The sequence below is a fragment of the Peromyscus leucopus genome, chromosome 5 (genome assembly GCF_004664715.2).
Source record: "Peromyscus leucopus breed LL Stock chromosome 5, UCI_PerLeu_2.1, whole genome shotgun sequence".
Lineage (NCBI taxonomy): Eukaryota > Metazoa > Chordata > Mammalia > Rodentia > Cricetidae > Peromyscus > Peromyscus leucopus.
In genome coordinates this window covers 1986607-2004815 of record NC_051067.1, presented here as the reverse complement: position 1 = coordinate 2004815, position 18209 = coordinate 1986607, and the positions used below count along the sequence as shown (strand labels likewise).

Sequence of the window (18209 nt, the reverse complement as noted above, 5' to 3'; positions counted from 1 at the left end):
CAGTCCTGACTCCTGCGATTGCAATTTGGTTCTCTGAGCTGAATGGGTGATATTGTGCAAGGGAAATATAGGTGGGGTTTTTCTCTAATGGTGGCTGCGGGGGTGCACCAGAAATCTGCACGCCACCATCTTGGCTTGTGCAGAGCTGACATGATGGCAAACAAATGGCTTTTGAGAGAAGGAACTGGTGTGTAGTTCCTTACTTTGAAAGTCCTCACAACTCACTTGCTTTAATTCGTGGTTTTGTTTTTAAAGAACAAATTCTTCATTAGGAAGAACATAAATGAGTTCTAAGTGCTGAAGGTGGAAGCAAAACAAAGACTCTGTCTGTCCCTCCTTTCTGACACCTGCTTCCTCCCCCTTCATCTGCGCAGTTTTAATCGTGGTATTGGAGTTACAGAAGAAGCTATGGAAAATGAGATTAGATGACTCCCCATCTGGTACCAGCCCTAAGGCTATTTGTACCCCTGGGAGAGTTAGCGCCCCTCCTTCAGTCTCATGATTCTCTTGTCACATGAGTTTGTAAGGGCCTGCGGCTTGCATGCAGAGTCTTTGCTTTGTAGGCACAGGGCTCTTCTCTGGGCTACACAGAAGTCTCCTCACCCAGGGCACCTGTTTGGTCGTTAACTCCACAGTCAGCTCCAGTGTGAAATGGAAGATTTGGGGTTCTATTCTTTTTGGCTTTTCCTGGCCTTCCGCATGACTTCCTGATTTGCCTGTGAGCTGCTGGGATTTTTGGCTGAACAATCTTCTTTGATCACTCTCCTGACAGCATGGACTTCACATTCTCACACCTGGTCTTCTTTTACAGTCCAGATTTCATAGTAAACGTTTCCATTGCCTTGTAATTTTTTTCGGTATAAAACTTAGTGCAGGTTACTTATTACAGGTAATAGCAGCTCGATGACGAAGACAACTGCTGGCAGAGACAGCAACTTGAACAGCTGCCAGTAACGTAAACTGCCACTTGATTTAGGGCTAAAAGCATCGAAGCCACATCTGTCCATCATGATCTGGCATGCACACAGTAATAACAGACTCTGTGGGCTAAGAAGGCCGCCCCTCTGAGTAGCCACAAGGACAGGTGCTAACAGGACTCCACATGTTTTCTCTCCCATTATCTGCAGCCCACACATCATCTTCCTCTCTCAGAGCACCTTGACAGGCATGAGCCATCTCTGTGGGACCCGTCTCTGTCATGAAATTGCTCATGCCTGGTTTGGCCTAGCCATCGGGGCCCGGGACTGGACCGAGGAGTGGCTCAGCGAAGGGTTCGCCACTCACTTGGAAGATGTATTTTGGGCTGAAGCACAGCAGGTGGGTTCAAAGAATTTCCCTACCCAGAATCAAGTTCTGTTTTCATTCACTCATTCATTCAATAGTTATATGCTGAGTGCATTAGGCACTGTGTCTGCTGGATAGTTACTGTAAAAAGATGGCTCTGTCCCAGTATACAATCTAGAGATGGAGGGAACAGATAAACAAAAGAAACAACAATATGACAAGTGCTTTGAGAGCCCCACACAGAGTGGAGGGGACTGTTTGGCCAGGGAGTTAGAGAAGACCTGTTAAGGACATATTTGAGCAGAGGCATGAAGAAAGAGTCAGATTCCTGCACGGCATAATACCCATGTTTTATGGTCATGGGAACATTAGCTGTGGATGTTTTGTTTTGTTTTGTCTTGAGATAGGGTCTTTCTACGTAGCTTCAGCTGGCCTGGAGCTCACTGTATAGACCAGGCTGGACTTGAACTTGTATGAGTATTCCTCCCTAGCTATGGGCTTTTTAAATATGATTTAAATATTAATCAGTGCGTGGGGTACGGCTCATACCTGGAATCACAGCACTTGTGAGGCTGGTTAGGAAGATGGACAGGAGTTTTAGGCCAGTCTAGTCTATGATAAATTCCAGGCCAGCCAGTTCTAGATAACTAGACTTTACCTCACCCTCCTTCTCTAAAAAGGAATGGAATTCTCTGGACGAAGGACAAGGCCTTAAGTAAGGTAACAAAATGGCATCTGCCACTCTGCTACAGTCAGTTGTCGTGTTTAAAGAGAGGTTCACTGTGGCTGGGACAGGTGTTTTAGGAACTCAGTATTTCTGTGTCCTTACGTGATACTCACTAATTCAGAAAAGATGCTATAGCCCAGGTGTGGTGGCTCACACTTGTGTTCCCAGAATGTTGGGGCTTGAGCAAGAACATTGCCACAGCTTTGAGGCCACACTGGGCAATGTAGTGAGTTCCAGACTTGGAATTCCTCTCAGCTTGAGTGACTCCCTGTCACAAACAAACACAAAAAGCAATTTTTTTTATCCTAACAAATGTAAAAGTCAGGGGCAGAGAATGTAGCTCATTGGGCCATGTCTATGCTTATCCTGTAGGCTATAGGTTAAACCTGTAGATTCAAGAGCTAAGAATGTTTGCTCAGTGGTCATGCCTCTGCTTAGCCTACAGGCCTGGGTTCAACCTCTAGGGTGAAAAGCACTGATTAAACACCCTTGCACTGCCTCTACTCAAACCTTGACCACCAGTATCCTGAGCATGAGACTGAGGAAATGTTTCCTAGTTTATCTCTACTTCATAATCCCAGGATCACTTCTTTTCTACATGGTCCCCACCCTTGCTTTCCTGGCAAAGTTTTCCAAAACTCCTAAGTTTGTTCATATTTTTTGATTTTGTTCAAGAACATTCTGCCTGGTGAAGTCTTTGTGTTTCAGTGGCCAGCTTAAGGTCCCATCTCTGAAGCTCAAACTAACTTGTACCTCGTACCTCCCAATGCAGCTTTCCTGGACTCTGAAGTCCTGTAGCTTCTGCTGTGTGCTTGCCTTATTCTCACTACAGAAACAATGTCATCACACAGTGGGGCCTCATCTCGCTCGTCCTCCTGTCCTCTCCCCACATAGAGCTACCCAGTTGATTGGAAGAGAGACTAGGTTCTGAGCTGGGCCCGGTTTTGAGTCCTGCCTCTTTTCCTCACTAGCTTTCTGAGTACAGGCAGGTTCTACAGCCTCAGTTTTCCCCTTGGCGAATGGGTCTAGAAGACTCAAGTTCACAAAGCGGATGGGATAATGTGTAACTGAGCTTAACACATTCTAGACACATGGGAGCTGTGTGTGGAATGCATGTTCTCCTCTGCCCTGCCCCCATCGGCATTCTGCAGGGGTACGTATCCAGTATGGTCTGTCATCATCTCTCCCCTGGCTTGTTCCCTCTCACGATGTGCAGACTGGCGACTCCTGCGCTCATTTCAGCCAGCCTGCAGTGTCTCTCCCTTCACTGTGAAAGAGGAAGCTCCTCTTTTGCCGTGTGTCCTGCCTGTGTTTGCGTCTTGCCTTGTCCTGAGCATGTCCCTACCAAGTGAAAGAAGCAGGTTGGGCTGCATCTCTCAGCTGCCTACATACCTTCCGTGTCCTTTCTGTGTCCAACCTATGGGGCCAAAAGGTGGAGGCTAAGAGAAGCACTCAGTGGAAGGGGAGAGAGAAGGACTGAAACAGAGAGCAAGTGAGCACTAGGTACTGTGCACACTCAGAGGTGGGTGTGAGGCCAGAGACTTTAGGGAAAGCATACTGGGCTTTCTCAACCACTTCTATCCCCTTAACCTTCCATAGGGGTCACCTCGCCTTCCCCAGTAGAAGCAGTAACTTCAACATACACGAATACAAGGCCCCCCTAGGCAAACTGCCTTTTTAGAGTCCCCATAGAGTTTGGGAAGGTTTCTGGAGCAGGTTTGTCCTCCAAGGGCCAGCCTGATAAATGTCCCTTTCAGGTCTTCCTACAGGAGAGGGTCGTGAGGGCCAAGAGTGGTCCCACTCCCTGGGCTGCAGAAGCTACAGTTGAGAAGAATTCAGTGGTGGCAGTGACCCACTGGAGACATGCACTGCAGCACTGAGCCCAAGAGCACAGCAAAGAACCAAGTATGAAGTCACAGAATGAGAAGGAAGCTGCACCCCCTCAGAGCAGTGGCCATGGGGAGAAGTGAGGAAGCTGCTAGGTGGAATAGCATATGACCTTCATTGGCCGGATAAGCCTACACTCCTTCCACACCTCTACTAATCTCCAGAAGGGAGGGCTTAAATAGCAGCTCCAGAAGCCGACAGGATCCAGGGACCAACAGAACTGACTTTCTGGGGTGACCTCTTCTCCCGCCTGTCTGATCACTGTCTCCTCACTCAAGTCTCACATGATCATTCTTCCATGCGTGAGAGGGAGACAGAGCTCCAGCATCTTCCTCTTACAAGACCTACACAGCCCTGAAGGTTCATGGCCCCCTCTAAAAGCTTCATTTAACCATGATCACCTTTTGGAAAGTCTTGTCTCCAAGTGCATTCACATTAAACTCACTCTTCCATGAGCATGTCTTGTAGAGCAACAGTCTATTGATCTCTGGCCCCTCTCCAACTCTGCCTTCCTGCCTTGGTTGGCTGCTCCCAGCCCATCCATACCCCTCACCATTTTCTAAGACACACTCTTTCCTAGCCAGTGGTGCTCTCACTTCCCAAAGTCTCTGCCCCTGCAAGCTCAGGCATCACCGCCTACCCTGGGAAGTCTTTTGGCCCCTCACCTCCCCTGCTGACCAGGAGCTTCTTGAGCTGCACATTGCCCCAAGTCTGATATTGGTGCCCTCGAATACCACACTCCTCCTGGCAATGCAGTCTTCCATAATGACCCAGGGCCTACATGGAGGTTTGGTGAATGTATTATTAGAGACCAGTAACTTTTAAAAATGTCTGCAGATCCTGTGTTTCCCTCGCTGCAGGGTACTCCACTGCCTGCCTTCTTTTATGGAGACCCCAGCCATGTGGCCTTGTGAGCATATGCATGTGACAGCAGCCAACTCCGTCTCTGTAGGGCAGTGTGATGGCCTCCCCTGCCTCCAAATTGAGTCCAGACAGTATACTTTTTTCTGGATCTATGCAAACAGAGTCATCTGGATTACATTAGCAGGCTCCACTATAAACAGTCCTTAACAAAATTGAGGGTTGGGAAAAATAAGAGGTAAGTGGAGGGGCCTTTCCCTTCCCCATGCAGAAACACAAGGCAGGGAAAGAAAGCTGGATGTAATCAAAAGAGAAATGTCCTTTGGAGAAGCCCCCTTTTCAGGTGTGTGTTCTGGACTGGAGTGGTTCCAGGGCCAGGGACCCAGCAGACAGGGCTGCTGTACCTACCAGCACAAGGGTTTTGCAGTGCTTACTGGCTGCCCCTTTGAGGAGCTCAGAGGATCATTCAGCCCTCTTCTGTTGGAGAGCACCAGAAAGGAAGGCATGCCCAGTTGTCACCCAGTGGAACAAAGCAAGTCCCTTGCTGAGGAAAACCTGACCAACACAATGACTCTGTTTGCACATGTGTTTGTGTGTCCGTGTCCCTTGTAGCTGCCCCCTCAGGAGGCCCTGGAGCAGCAGGAGCTGAGGGCTTCCCTGCGCTGGCGTCGCCTACAGGATGAGCTGCGGAACTCCCCGGAGGAAATGCAGGTGTTGAGGTAAGGCACCCAAGCTCCCCACCTCCTCCTCCTCCTCCTTCCTCCCACCCTCCTGATGGGCACATCCTTACTGGCTGACTAAATATACTGTTTCCTTTAAAATCTAGCAGGGCTTAGGTTCCTCTCCTTCCCAGGGACACGATCACTGTGTTTTAACTCTTCCAGGGTGTGGGTTTTGATTTGCCTTCTGACATTTTCCTGGTGTCTCTACTCAAGAAAAAAATAAAATAGCACAAGGGGCTAAATTCTTGGTTTGAAGTTCTAATAGTCACTTTATGTGGTGACTGTGGACGTGAAGAAGGTTAGGGTTCAGCAGTTTGGCAGGCAGTAACCCTTTAAAGCCAAAGAGGGGAAAATCTGTAAGAAAATATTGATCGCTGCGTTTAGTGGTAACAGATGTGCTGTCAATGGGGCCTTTTGTTCAGTTGTTGCCCAGCAGGAAGCCGGGGCTGCTCTCTGCACTCTCTGCTCCCGGGCGGGCCGGCTGGCCGCTGTTCTCAAAGAACAGCGGGCCGGCTGGCCGCTGTTCTCAAAGAACACAGGACACTTGCAGGATGACTTGTTGCGGTTTTTTTCCAGTTCCATCCTGGCTCCTTCGGTGCTCCTGTGCTATAAACCCTTATCTGAAGCCTCGTGCCTAGGCCCCAAGAGCACCAAGGTTGCTATGACAACAGAAGCTTCCATCCAGCCCCTGTTGAGGAGAATCCAGTTATTAGGAATCTCCAGTCAGTGGAAAGGGTGGCCAGTCTAGGAAATACCCCTTTCTCGACCCATTGTACATGGCACCTGAGAGCTACCTTATTCCTCTGGGCAGGGGCCTGTCTTGGGCACTTCTGCCGGTGATTGCTTCTAAATAAGCAGCCCTACACACCCACCCAACACACACACACACACACACACACACACACACACACACACCCAACACACACATACATTTCTCCCCCACCCCATCCACCTGCCTGCACTGGGCCTGAACCTGAACCATGCTGGGAAGCAAAACCCAGAGCAGAAACAGACGAAGCCTGGTAGAGCCAAAGGAGCAAGGCTGGCTGGTGCTTTTGTACAGTGCTGCTCTTGCCATGGCAGACTTCCTGCCTGCAAGCTAACTGGCCTCCCAGGATGACTCATCCTTTGTTTTAGGAGAGACAACTAGAGCAATGGTAAAGCATAGCCAGCCCGGCAGCCAGAGCCCTGCCTTTCAGCCCAAGGCCACTGTGCCTATATCTGTTCCCTCAGCCAGCCTGGCTGCTCCTACAGTGTGGACATGGTGCCTGCTCTCAAAGAGCTTCCACTTAGCAGGGACAGTGTTACATGTCCAAGCCTGTTACAGATAGTAAGCAGTAATCCAACAGGCTCAGTCCATGATTTCTGAACTAACTGGAGGGCATCATGACTGAGTGAGGCATGTGCTTGGCTTGAAAGAGTGAGGAGCACAAAGACTCTGAGGCTTGGAAGAGCCTTGTGCCTTGGGAGCAGAAATGGCAGAGCCTGTGAGTCCAGGGAGGTGTTGCCTCACATTCTTCAGAAGCTAACTAGTCTCCTAGCTGCAAGAATCCTGAGCCTGCTGGTGTTTCCTGTGTAGAATGGGCTGCAGGCGGGCAGAGGATAGAGAGCAGAGGTGCAGTGCAGAGGGAGGGTCCTGGTGGAGCAGTGACCTGGTGGATGTGTGTCTTAGAGGCACAACTGACAGATTCCTATTGAGTGGAATGTGGCCACAAGGGCAGTGAGAGTACCCAGAAATGGCTGGGGCTTTGGGTAGATGGTGATGAAATTTATTTAAATGGAAGAACAGGTGTTAAATAAAGATTCTGGCTGAGATGTTGAGTAGATAGGTAGTCTAGGCAGGAGCTTGTAGGAAAGAGCATTCAGCCTGACCAGTACTCACTCCTGTGAGCATACTTCAGTCACCCAGAAGAGGAAGAAGCAAGAAAAGTTGTCAGATAATACAGCAAAGGATCCTGAGAAAATTGCTGTATAAGTGGTGGAAACAGGAGTATCCAGGTCATAAGAGAAAGTGAAGAAGGTAAGAGCGGCTGGTGTTGGATGCCACTGCGAAACATGACCTTTAGGTAGAACTGTGTGAAAGATGGTGGTGGCCTTGAATTCCATGTCTGTTTATATGTGGTAGAGAGGTGTAAAGAGCGATGCCCATGTGCAGAACTGGTCATGCTACTCAGAAAGCATCACTGGGGAGGCAATGTGGATCTTGCCAGAAGCTAAAGGCAAGCTATGTGAACTGTAAATCCTTCATCCCTAGACTCAGTTTCTCAAACTAAAAGATCTTCTCTATTCTCCATGTTTATGTCTCTTGGTGGCTCTGGTTCTGCATGAGGTGGTCCTTTGGTGTATGGAAGGACATCATCTTGACAAAATATGTCTCCAGCTCTTAAATGATTTGCACTGCGTCCTCGGAAGCCACTTCTCACCCCTGTCCTCGGTGGAGCTGTGGTCAGCCCAGTTGCAGGAAGTGAAGTCTTTTCCATAGTGAGAGGAGTTGGGGAGCATTTTGGATGTTTGAACTAGGTTTATTGTGGCTTTTATTTATTTTCCTTTGTCTGAATACTCAGAAACTGTCTTGGCCTAAATTTAGGCTGACTGAAAACAATGCATTTGAAGGACCCGCTGCAGATAGATACAGAGAATAGTCATCAGCTTCATGTGCAGTGAGGAGGAATTACATTATCAGGCTCAACTTACTCTTGGAGTTCTCCCTAAAATGGGTTCAGAAAACCTCAAGTTACTGACATGGAAATAAGAAAATTTGTTCTAAGATTGTGTTTTAATGTAGAAATGACCCTGAGAAAGAACTCCTTTAAAACAGTGCAGTAATCATAGATCGTGCCATTTTCTGTTTTTCCTTTTTTTTTGGGGGGGGGGGTTGTCAAGATTCTCCACCGTCTTGAAACACAGACCAAGAGCCACGTGAGCCTCAGAGACAGAATGTGTATAGCATAACAGCTGTTGCTCTCTATTCTTCTATCACAGCCCTGCCCTCAATGGCATTTTTTAAAAAAAAAGCTTCAGACATCTTCAAATCAGAAGGCCACAGGTTGAAGTTCTGTTTATAGGCTGTACCAGTTGCTTCATCAAAGAAAATGGCATTTTGCTGGTTATAGATAGTAGAGTATTATAAAGTAAGAAGAGACAAACCAAAATTTGAGATTTCATTTTGTCATTATTGCATGCACATATACCTGTGCCACAAATGTGTGTGCCACTGTGCTATACCCCTAACATTTTTTTTTAAAATGTTATTTGGGATCTTGAGTTTCCTTAAGCTTCTCAAGCTGTCTTTGAATTGTGATCCTCCTACCACACTTCTAAAGTGCTGGGATTACCTATGTGTACCGTCCTGCCCAGCTGTTTGAGCCTTCTATACTCCCAGTATCAAACCATGCATCTTATCCTCGTGTCTTACTTTGACTGTTGATGGATTTCATCAAATGAGTCTTTAACTGACTTCACCATGAATCTCGTCTGGGCTCCCACTGTTTCTTGTACACTCCTTCCTGGCTGGAGTCCTCTAAGGCACAACTACAGCTCCGGAAGCATGGTTACTTATTCTGGGTTGCAAATATTAGGGGTCATATCCCTAAATCCATGCACTTGTCAGTGGTTAAAGCTCTTTCTCCTTGCTGAGACATCATTGGCTCTTTCAGACTTACTCTCACCTGTCTACTAGCCCTAGACAAAATTGCCAACAGAAGTCTGATTTGATTTTTTTATTCCAGCAGTGCAGCACTAGCCAGATGCCAGGGGACTTCTGCAAGGTTTCCAGTCCCTCCACTCTCAGTATGGATCCTGAATCCTCTGTAGTGCTTTTAGTTAACATTTTCTGACAGGCCCCAAGGGATTGAAGAGCTCTAAGGGCAGGGTCAGAAGAAACCTCTGTTTTTGTTGTTGTTTGTTTGTTCATGATATTTTGCTGCTGCTTATTTGGGGGTTCATTGTTAAAGTCATACTCAAGCTGAGAAAGCATGCAATGCATCACATTAAGGAGGCATTGACAAGCAGGAGCCTGCTTGTTCTTAGCTTCTTCTAAGCTTTTTCTCTTAGTTGCTGCCTCCACAGTTGCTACAGTGCTAGACAGATGTAGGCATCCTTTCTACCTTCGTGTGAATGCCTCTCCCAGTGGCCACAGAAACACTATCCCCTGATAATGGGTTGGGGGAGCGCATTTGTAATTCTGTTCAGAGCTAAAGTGCAAGCCATTATGTTCTACAAAGTTGCATGGTGCCTCAGTTCCCAGCTTCTAATCTAAAGCCATAGAGCATGCTCACTAAAAAATCTTCTCTTGTAATCCTCCATCATCCTGGAAAGTTTTCTCCTCTCAGACTTTCTCAAAATTGGTATTTGTGATTTCTGAAGAATGTGGCAGATTTTTCATGCTGTATGTGGATGTATCAGTTGGCAATGACACAAGCCAGACTCAGAAAAACTCCCCTAATATCCCCTGGCTACTGCTTCAGGTGGAGATGTGCCTTTTCAATGCCCCTCCCTCCTGCAGTTTGGGATTGGCTTGGGCTAGAAGACACTCTTCCTCTCTGTCAGTAGGTTCTCATCTTTCCCATCATTGATTCCAGGCCAGCCTCATTCTCCCTCCCTCTCTTGCTTCCTGGCTCTCTAGGAAAACTGAACAGGCATGTACACGCTTCCTTTGACTGTACAGCATCTCTAGGTCCACATCTGCCCTGGCTTCCCAAGAGCCCACACATCAGCCTATCTACTTTCATGAACTAGTTCTAAAGGCAGACTGGGGACGAATACACCTTGACCAATCACAGAAAAGCTGTGGCCCTGAGGCCCCCAGGGAAGAAGGGGAAAGAGGGTCTGGATGTGAACGGGGGAAGAAAGTTGTCACTGCTTTAGAAGGTGGACTGGGCACCATTTATCCTGTCAGAGAGGACAGGAAATTCCCTGGGGGGCTCCTGCAGGGATAGCAGTGGTGATGCAGTCTAGAATCAGTTTACCTGGATTTAATTTTTGCTTTGTTTTTGTACTGGTTAGTTTTAAGTTCAACTTAACACGAGCTATAGACATTTGGGAGAGGGGAACCTCCCTTAACAAAATGCCTCCCTAGGGCTGCCTGTGTGCAAGCCTGTCGTGCATTTTCTTTTTTGTTTTTTGAGATAGGTTCTTTCTGTGTGGCCCCGACTGTCCTAGAACTTGATATGTAGAGTAGGCTGGCCTTGAACTCACAGAGCTCTGCCTGCCTCTGCTTCTCAACTGCTGACATTAAAGGAATGCACTACAACACCTGGCTGCATTTTCATAATTAGTGATTGATATGGAAAGGCCCAGCCCACTGTGTGGTGATGCCACATCTGGGTTGTGTAAGAAGTCAGGCTGAGCAAACCATGAGGAGCAAGCCAGTAAACATCACTCCCCCATGGCCTCTGTGTGTAGGTTCTTGCCTGGAGTTCATGCCCTGACTTCCTTAGATGATGAACTACAAACTATGAGGTGAAATAAACCTTCTCCCCCCACCCCCCCAAGTTGCTTTTGGAATGGTGTTTTAAAACAGCAACAGAAATCCTAACTAATACTGTTTGTTTTGCTCGAGATCTCGCTGTTATAGCCTTGTGTATTTGTCTCTTTTCTTATTGCTATGACAAGATACCCAAGAAAATGGACTTAGAAAAGGAAGGGATTATATTGGCTCCTGGTGGAAAGCCATGGTGGGGAGGCTGTGTGGTAGTAGGAATATAAGGCTGACAGTCAGGAAGCAGAGCGAGGTTGAGTGCTGGCACTCAGCTCACTTTGACCATCCCCTCTTTATTCTTCTGGTACCGGATGCTCACAATCAGGGTGGGTCCTCTCTTCTCACTCTACTCTCTGCAAATGCCCTCAAAGATAGGCCTAGAGATGCGTCTCTCCTGGGTCATTTTAAATCAGTCAAGTTGTCAATGATGAACTGCCACGCCCTGACTGGCCATACTCACTATGGAGCCAGGCTGTCTCAGACTTGCTGCAAACTTCCTAGGACTTAAGCTCTCCAAGTGCTAGGATTATGGGTGATTAAAGGAGCAAATCTCTGTTCTACTTGTTTGGGCAGACAAACTGCAAAAGCTCATTGTTTTGAGGTCCCCTGTCCTGTGTGAACCCACTTGGAGCCCTCCTCCACAGCACCTGGCTCTATTGCCTGTCTTCAGTTGCCAGCATACACACCCTTTCTTTCTCTTCCCCCGCTTCCACCTTAACTGGTAACACTCGCCTTTGCATGCTGTCTCCTCTGCTTTGCCTGGCGTCATTGGTAAGTTCCAGGAGCTTCTGACCCCGGCTTTCATGCTGGAAGCACTGACTCTTCCTGCCGTTGCCAGTCCCCACCCCCATCTCCTTTTCAGTCTTCTCAGAGTTGCTTCCTGTCCCATATTTGATATTCTTCATGGGACTCCATTTCCAGTGGGGTTTTTTGGGGGTGGGGGAGGGTGGGTTTCGAGACAGGGTTTCTCTGTGTAATCCTGGCTGTCCTGGAACTTGCTCTGTAGACCAGTCTGGCCTCGAACTCACAGAGATCCACCTGCCCCTGCCTCCCAAGTGCTAGGATTAAAGGTGCCACCACGGACCAGCCATTCCCAGTTTTTTCCACATGAAGATCCAGAAATTTAGATTTATGTCAGGCTTATTAGAAAGTATTCCCAGGAAGGAAAAATGGAAGAGAAAGTAGAAGTTAGAAGAGGAGTCTAAACCAAGGTGCTGAGATCTCAGGCCAACCCATACACAGTTTTCCTGGGGGCAGCAGGAGCACCCCTGGAATTGTCTCCATCACAACAAAGGACCTAGTGTTCTATCCCTGTACTGGTCTTGTTCAGAGAGATATATTTTCCAAGATATTTCTGGGAACAGGTTCAAGCAAATGAGTGCCTGTGAATGGAAGTTTTTGTCCGATCATCAACTCCCAAATACTGAGCAGCCACTTCCCAAATAATTGGCTTGGAGGCTTAATATTACTTATAAATGCTTGGCCAGTAGCTCAGGCTTGTTACTAACTAGCTCTTACATTTAAATTAACCCATAATTCTTATCTAGGTTTAGCCACGTGGCTTGGTACCTTTTCTCAGGACGGCATTCTCATCTTGCTTCCTCTATGCCTGGCTGGCGACTCCTGACTCCGCCCTTCCTCTTCCCAGCATTCTTAGTCTGCTCACCCCGCCTATACTTCCTGCCTGGCTACTGGCCGGTCAGTGCTTTATTAAACCGATTCAAGTGACAAATCTTTACAGTGTACAAGAGGATTATACTGTATCAAGTGCCCATGTTTTTGCCACAATGTCATGGAATTAGTGAGGGAGCTGGTGTGGCATAGATATTTGAAAGACACAGAGATACTAACCCTGTCAAAGCTGGCTCCTGTGACTCCAATGCCAGCACACCTGTCTCTTAGTCTGTTAGCTCTGAAGTGAGTGCTGAGCTGCCCACTGACATCACCCTCTGGCTCCCTTATGTTGCCCATACTGGCTGTGCCATCCCACCTGCATCTGCTTACCTCTTGGGGCAGAATTCTGTTCCACACACTCCTCCAGGGTGGGGGCATTCTCCCTACCCCTTCCCTCCTCCTCTGGGGGCGCCTTCACTCATTTCCCGGGAGCTCCACCCTCCCCTCCTTCCCCTCTCTCCTGGGACCCACCCCTAGCAACTGCCCAGTTTACCACAAAAGTATTCCGTCAGTAGACTTTCCTTCGCCCTTGAGTCCACTGTCTGTGCTTGAGCTTTTTCATCTGTGTGACTCGACCAACAGCCTGTGAATTGTTTATGTCTCCACCCTGCCCCTTCCCTTTGTAGTACTGGGTTGAAAGGCAGGGCCTTGTCTCTGCTATGCAAACCTTCTTCCTCTGTGCCATCCCCTGTCCTGTCTCAGTGCCACCGGAGAGCTCTCCTTATGATGCTTTGTGATTCTGCCATCTTTTCCCTTAAAATCCTCTAAAAGCTTCCTCTCACCGCCAGGAGAATCTCAAGCTCTCTGCATGTGAGAGGCCCACAGGGCATCAGCTCTGTTCCCAGTCTCCTCACTTGCTGTCCTTCCCTCCACTCTGGCTGCTGAGGTATCACAGACCATTCTGTGTGAGTCAGCTCAGAACAGAGTGAGGTACCTAAGACAGCAGCCTGCACAGCAGAAAGTTGCTTTTTCACCGTAGAAGCCCAAATTCTAAGCTACAGGTATTGGCAGTTTTGTTTCTCCGGAAACCCTTCTCCTTGGTTGGCCTGTGTTCTTGTGATGCTTTGTCTGTATGTGTCCCTGCCTTTCTCTGAATGTTCAAATCTCTTCTCCTTAAGAGGACCTCAGTCAAGTTGGGACTCACACCGGTAGCTGCACTCTGGCCGCCTTGATGGGTTCTGTTCTCTGAATGCAGTCCCATCCTCGGGCACTGGGTGCTAAGGCTTCAAGATACACACGTGGGGCACACAGTTGCACCCTCAACCTCTGCCATCTGTCTAGCCAACTGTCCTGTCTCACTTGCCTGCCACTTTCCATATGGCCTCTATTTAGAATGCCCTTTCCTTGGTGCATAATTCCACATCATATGACTCAGCACAGATACTCTTGCTCCCTACCCTAAGATAAACTGGTGTCCCTCCTCCCTACCTGTTATAGTCTCTTGTGGTGACTATGCATAGTCTTACATGTTATTTGATAATTATCTTTATGCAGAGGGTGACCAATATAAATGGACAATGTTTCATCCTTTCCGACCTTCAAAGGCAGACATTGTCTCTACTTTCCATCCATCTTTCTCTAGTGACACATCAGCCTTTGGCAACTCAGGACTATATCTGGCTTCTGTTGCTTTACTTCAGTGCATGAAGCTGAGTGAGTGGATGCTCCATACATGTTGAAGCAATGAATGTTGCAGATATAATCTCTGTCCCTAGGGCCTTTGTCACTTCTCTGGTGGGCTAAATATACATTACCAAAGAATCAATGAATGCTAGGCTGTGTCCTCAAGAGTGGTAGGAACTGAGAGCTTTTACTGGAAGGCTTAGAAGGGTTCAGGAAGGCTGCACAAGTTGAGCTGGGTTGGCAGGACAGGAAGCATTGAGAAAGGTGAGGGATGGAGAAAGGAAATTCCGGGTGTGGAGTGGGCATTTCTAAGAGAATAGGCTTTCTGGATAGATAGAGGGATAGTGCAATGAGGGATCTGGGAGGCTGAAGGTGGCCTGGTGAGGGCAGGCTAAGCAATGACTCTCCAAATGCCAAAGTCACACATTCTCTGGGACAATCTCCATAATGCTGAGCTATCTTACCTTCCAAGAATGACATAATGAAAATGGAGTTTGGGAGAGATTACTCAGACTTTGGGATAACACATGATCAAAGAGACAGAGTCTCGAGGCCAGGTAAGATTAGGTGGACATTTCAGGAATGAAGGCTGGGCTTAAATTCATTGGCCTAAGGCTCTGGTTGAGTGAGTCTCTAACTTACCACTCTTCAGAACAGACAGAAATGTCAACCCAGCTTCAAAGAAGACTTCAGTAATGCAGTGTAATGCTTTCCCTGGTCACATGTAATAATTGATCCCTTAAAGCGACTGCTTGAATTCCCAGGCTTTATGGTGTTTGTTAGGACTTTGAAGAGAGTGAAAGGTAACAGCTGCCATTCTTGGCTAGGATGTGGCTGATCCTGACTCATCCAGAATGATTCCATCTGAGAATGGAGGCCTGAGCTCTGTTCCAGAGCTTTTCAAGTCTTTGGGTCTCAACCCAGTATGGGTTTTCAGAAAGGCTGGAAGCCAGAGTTCCTGGTGTGAGTCTTGTCTTGCCACTTCTGTCTGCTCTGTAGCCTTGAGGACTGCTCACCATGCTAAGCTTTAGTCTACAGGCATATACCGGGTTAATGATGTGAGAGAGAAATGCAGCAAAGACATTCAAATCATCTAAAACATGTAGAATGATGGGCTGCTAGGGAGCCACCAGTGTGGTTGACATGAGCAAATAGTGTCGGTTTCTTAGGTCCCTGTTAATGCTTAGTGCGTGTTAGATGCCATCATGCATGGCTGTAGCACCTGGTACTTTGTTGCCAAATGTGACGAGAGCAGAAGTTGTGGCCCTGCTGCCCCTGCCACCACCTTCCCTGGGGACATACAGGGGTCTTGCCGCTGTGCTCCTCTGTCCTAAGCTTGGAAATCCCTCCTTTGCTTCCTGGTAAGTGGAACTGGCTGAAATGTAAAAAAGTCAAGTTCCCTGAGGCTTAAGAGAGCACTTGTTTTTTAAGTGCACGAATGCCTGGTCACAAAACAAAAATGACAGGATGAAAGCGGGGATCTGGAGTCTGAACAAAGATGTTCAAACTAATGGCCTGAGATAAAGGGGAACTGGCACATTTCTGAGACTTGTGAGGACCCCTACCTTCCCCGAGCCCTGCTGATCTAACTTCTCAAGACACCACCCCGGTGTCCCTTCTGCTGGGCTCCATACAGCTCTCTGGACTATACTCCTAATCTTACCAGGCTCTTGAGAAGAAAAGAGTTTCTGTCTCTGAGGCCTTCAAGAACTCTTTCTGAAGGTGCCTGTATCTGTCTCAGGATTCCGGCCCTTTGCCCTCCAGTCTCAGGCCTTCTCCCCATTGCCACACCCAGTTTGCTGTATCTGGACTTCGCATATGAGCGGTCTAACTACCCTCTGAAAAATGTTAGGACTCTCAGCTTGCCAGGAACAACTGTCTGCCCTTTCCTGTTCCAGAGACTAGCTTTGTCTCCCAGCTGTCTACTCAAGTTCCGTTTCCTGTGGGAGGGACTCTTTCTACTGGCACTCCTTGTTTGTTTGTTTGGTTGGTTGGTTTTTTTGAGACACGGTTTCTCTGTGTAGCTTTGCGCCTTTCCTGGATCTCACTCTGTAGACCAGGCTGGCCTGGAACTCACCGAGATCCGCCTGGCTCTGCCTCCCCAGTGCTGGGATTAAAGGCGTGCCACCACCACCGCCACTGCCCTGCCCTACTGGCACTCTTAAACAGCAAAGGTGTCAGACGTGCCCTGCATAATTGAGCTCAAGCCCCTAGCTTCCTTTTGGTGTGGGCATTCCCTGGTTACTCTTCACTAAGGAAGTTATGAAGGAGGGCTAGAGCTCTGTAGGCCATGGGTTATACAACTACACATGTATTTTATTTTTGCAGTAGCACTTACTAGGGTTTCTTTTGCTATAAAAACCATCAAGAAGTAAAGCAGTCCAGAGTCACTGCATAGTTAGCCATAGTTCTTCTCCCCTCCAAATACAAATTCATTATTTTTAGGAATACACACACACACACACACACAACAACAACAACAACAACAACAACAACAACAACAAAGAAAAAAAGGCCATGAGTTTGAAAGAGAGCAGGAAAGGGGTTATATGGGAGGCTGTAAAGGGAGACAGGAAAAGGGGGATGAATGATAGCCTTAAATTATAAGCTCAAAAAGTAAAATATTTAATTTAAAAAGTTCATAATAGTCAAATCCCTGTGGTAAGATAAACACTGCTAGTGTTTTCTTGTGACGATTCAGAAAATAAATTTTATAAATATATGTGAATGTAGCTGCCTGTGTAGCACTGTTTCAGTATAACACTGTTAGCCTATAAATTATTTCCCAAAAATTATTCATATCACTGCATTAGTCTGCAGTGGTTTGTTCTTTATTGACCCATCTGCGGATCTTGCACACTCTGCTGCTGAACAGAGCAGACATGACGCACATTGCATTCTGGTTTGTTCACTGCAAATTCAGAAGAGTTCCTATCCAGCTGGTACTTTCTCATGAACTCCTTGGCTGACTAGGTTTTACTAAGTACATAGTTACTCCCCAGGCCCCATTTCATACCTTTTAGTCAATATTTTGGTCAGGAATTTTGATCCAGAAATGGCTGCTGCAAAGACATGGCAGAAGACAGGCCGCCACATGCTAGAATCTAGTCTGATAGGCTCCTTTGCCCCTTTCAAGTCAATGACTGGGGAGCAAAAAGAGACACAAGGAGGACTGGACTTGGGGTCATCAATTGCCCAAGGTGCCAGCCATGCAGTGAGACGTGAAAGTGCAGTAAGAGGCATCCCGGTTAGAAAGGAAAGGAAAGAAGTAACTGAGTTTTATTTTGTGTGATGTCATCCTCTACAGAGGACATCCTAAGGAATCACCCCAAAAGTATTAGCGCAAATGAGCAAATTCAGTACAGGAAAAGGTGGTAAGATGAAGGGCATGAAACTTGGTTGTTTCTATACATTAGGTATGAGCAGTCTGAAGATACGATAAGAAAAACATCATTTATAATAACATCAAAAAAGTGGATTTAGGAATAAATTTGACAAAAGAAATATAGCACACGAGAACCAGAAACTATAGAGTGCTGTGGAAGAAATGAAAGGCCAGAATGTGTGGAAATGGCTATCTATGAAATGTCTCAGACAGCTAAGCTGCCTGTGTTTACCTGACCTGCGGACCCAGCATGATCTTCTCAAAATCTCGGCTGTCTCCTTGTAAATATAAACAAGCTGATCTTAAAATACATGTGGAAGTACATGTGACCCTGGAGAACCAGAACAATCTTGAAGAGGGACGATAAAGTTAGAGAATTTATGCTTCTCCGTTTCAAAACTTTCTGCAAAGATGCAGTAATTAAGACCTTATGGTACTGTCAAGAGACAGCCACATAGAGCAAGGGATCCTTGGGTGACGGTTGATTGGCATTTGACAAGAGCACCCAGAACATACTCTGGAGGAGACATTGGTGTTTTCAGTGAGTGGTGCCCTGGCAATGCCCAT

General features: G+C 47.3%; 1 protein-coding gene across 7 annotated transcripts in view; it reads left to right on the top strand.

The window, feature by feature from the left end:
* Positions 1-18209, top strand: part of LOC114708433 (aminopeptidase O (putative)) — a 311317-nt gene that overhangs the window by 166496 nt on the left and 126612 nt on the right. For all 7 annotated transcript variants that reach the window (XR_005091530.1, XM_037205654.1, XM_037205655.1 and 4 more), the window contains exons 6-7: positions 1128-1317; positions 5372-5478. Coding sequence is in view for 6 of the 7 variants with exons in the window: in XM_037205654.1 (XP_037061549.1) it covers positions 1128-1317; positions 5372-5478 (297 nt within the window). In the remaining variant the exon portion in view is untranslated. The remainder of the gene's footprint in view (positions 1-1127; positions 1318-5371; positions 5479-18209) is intronic.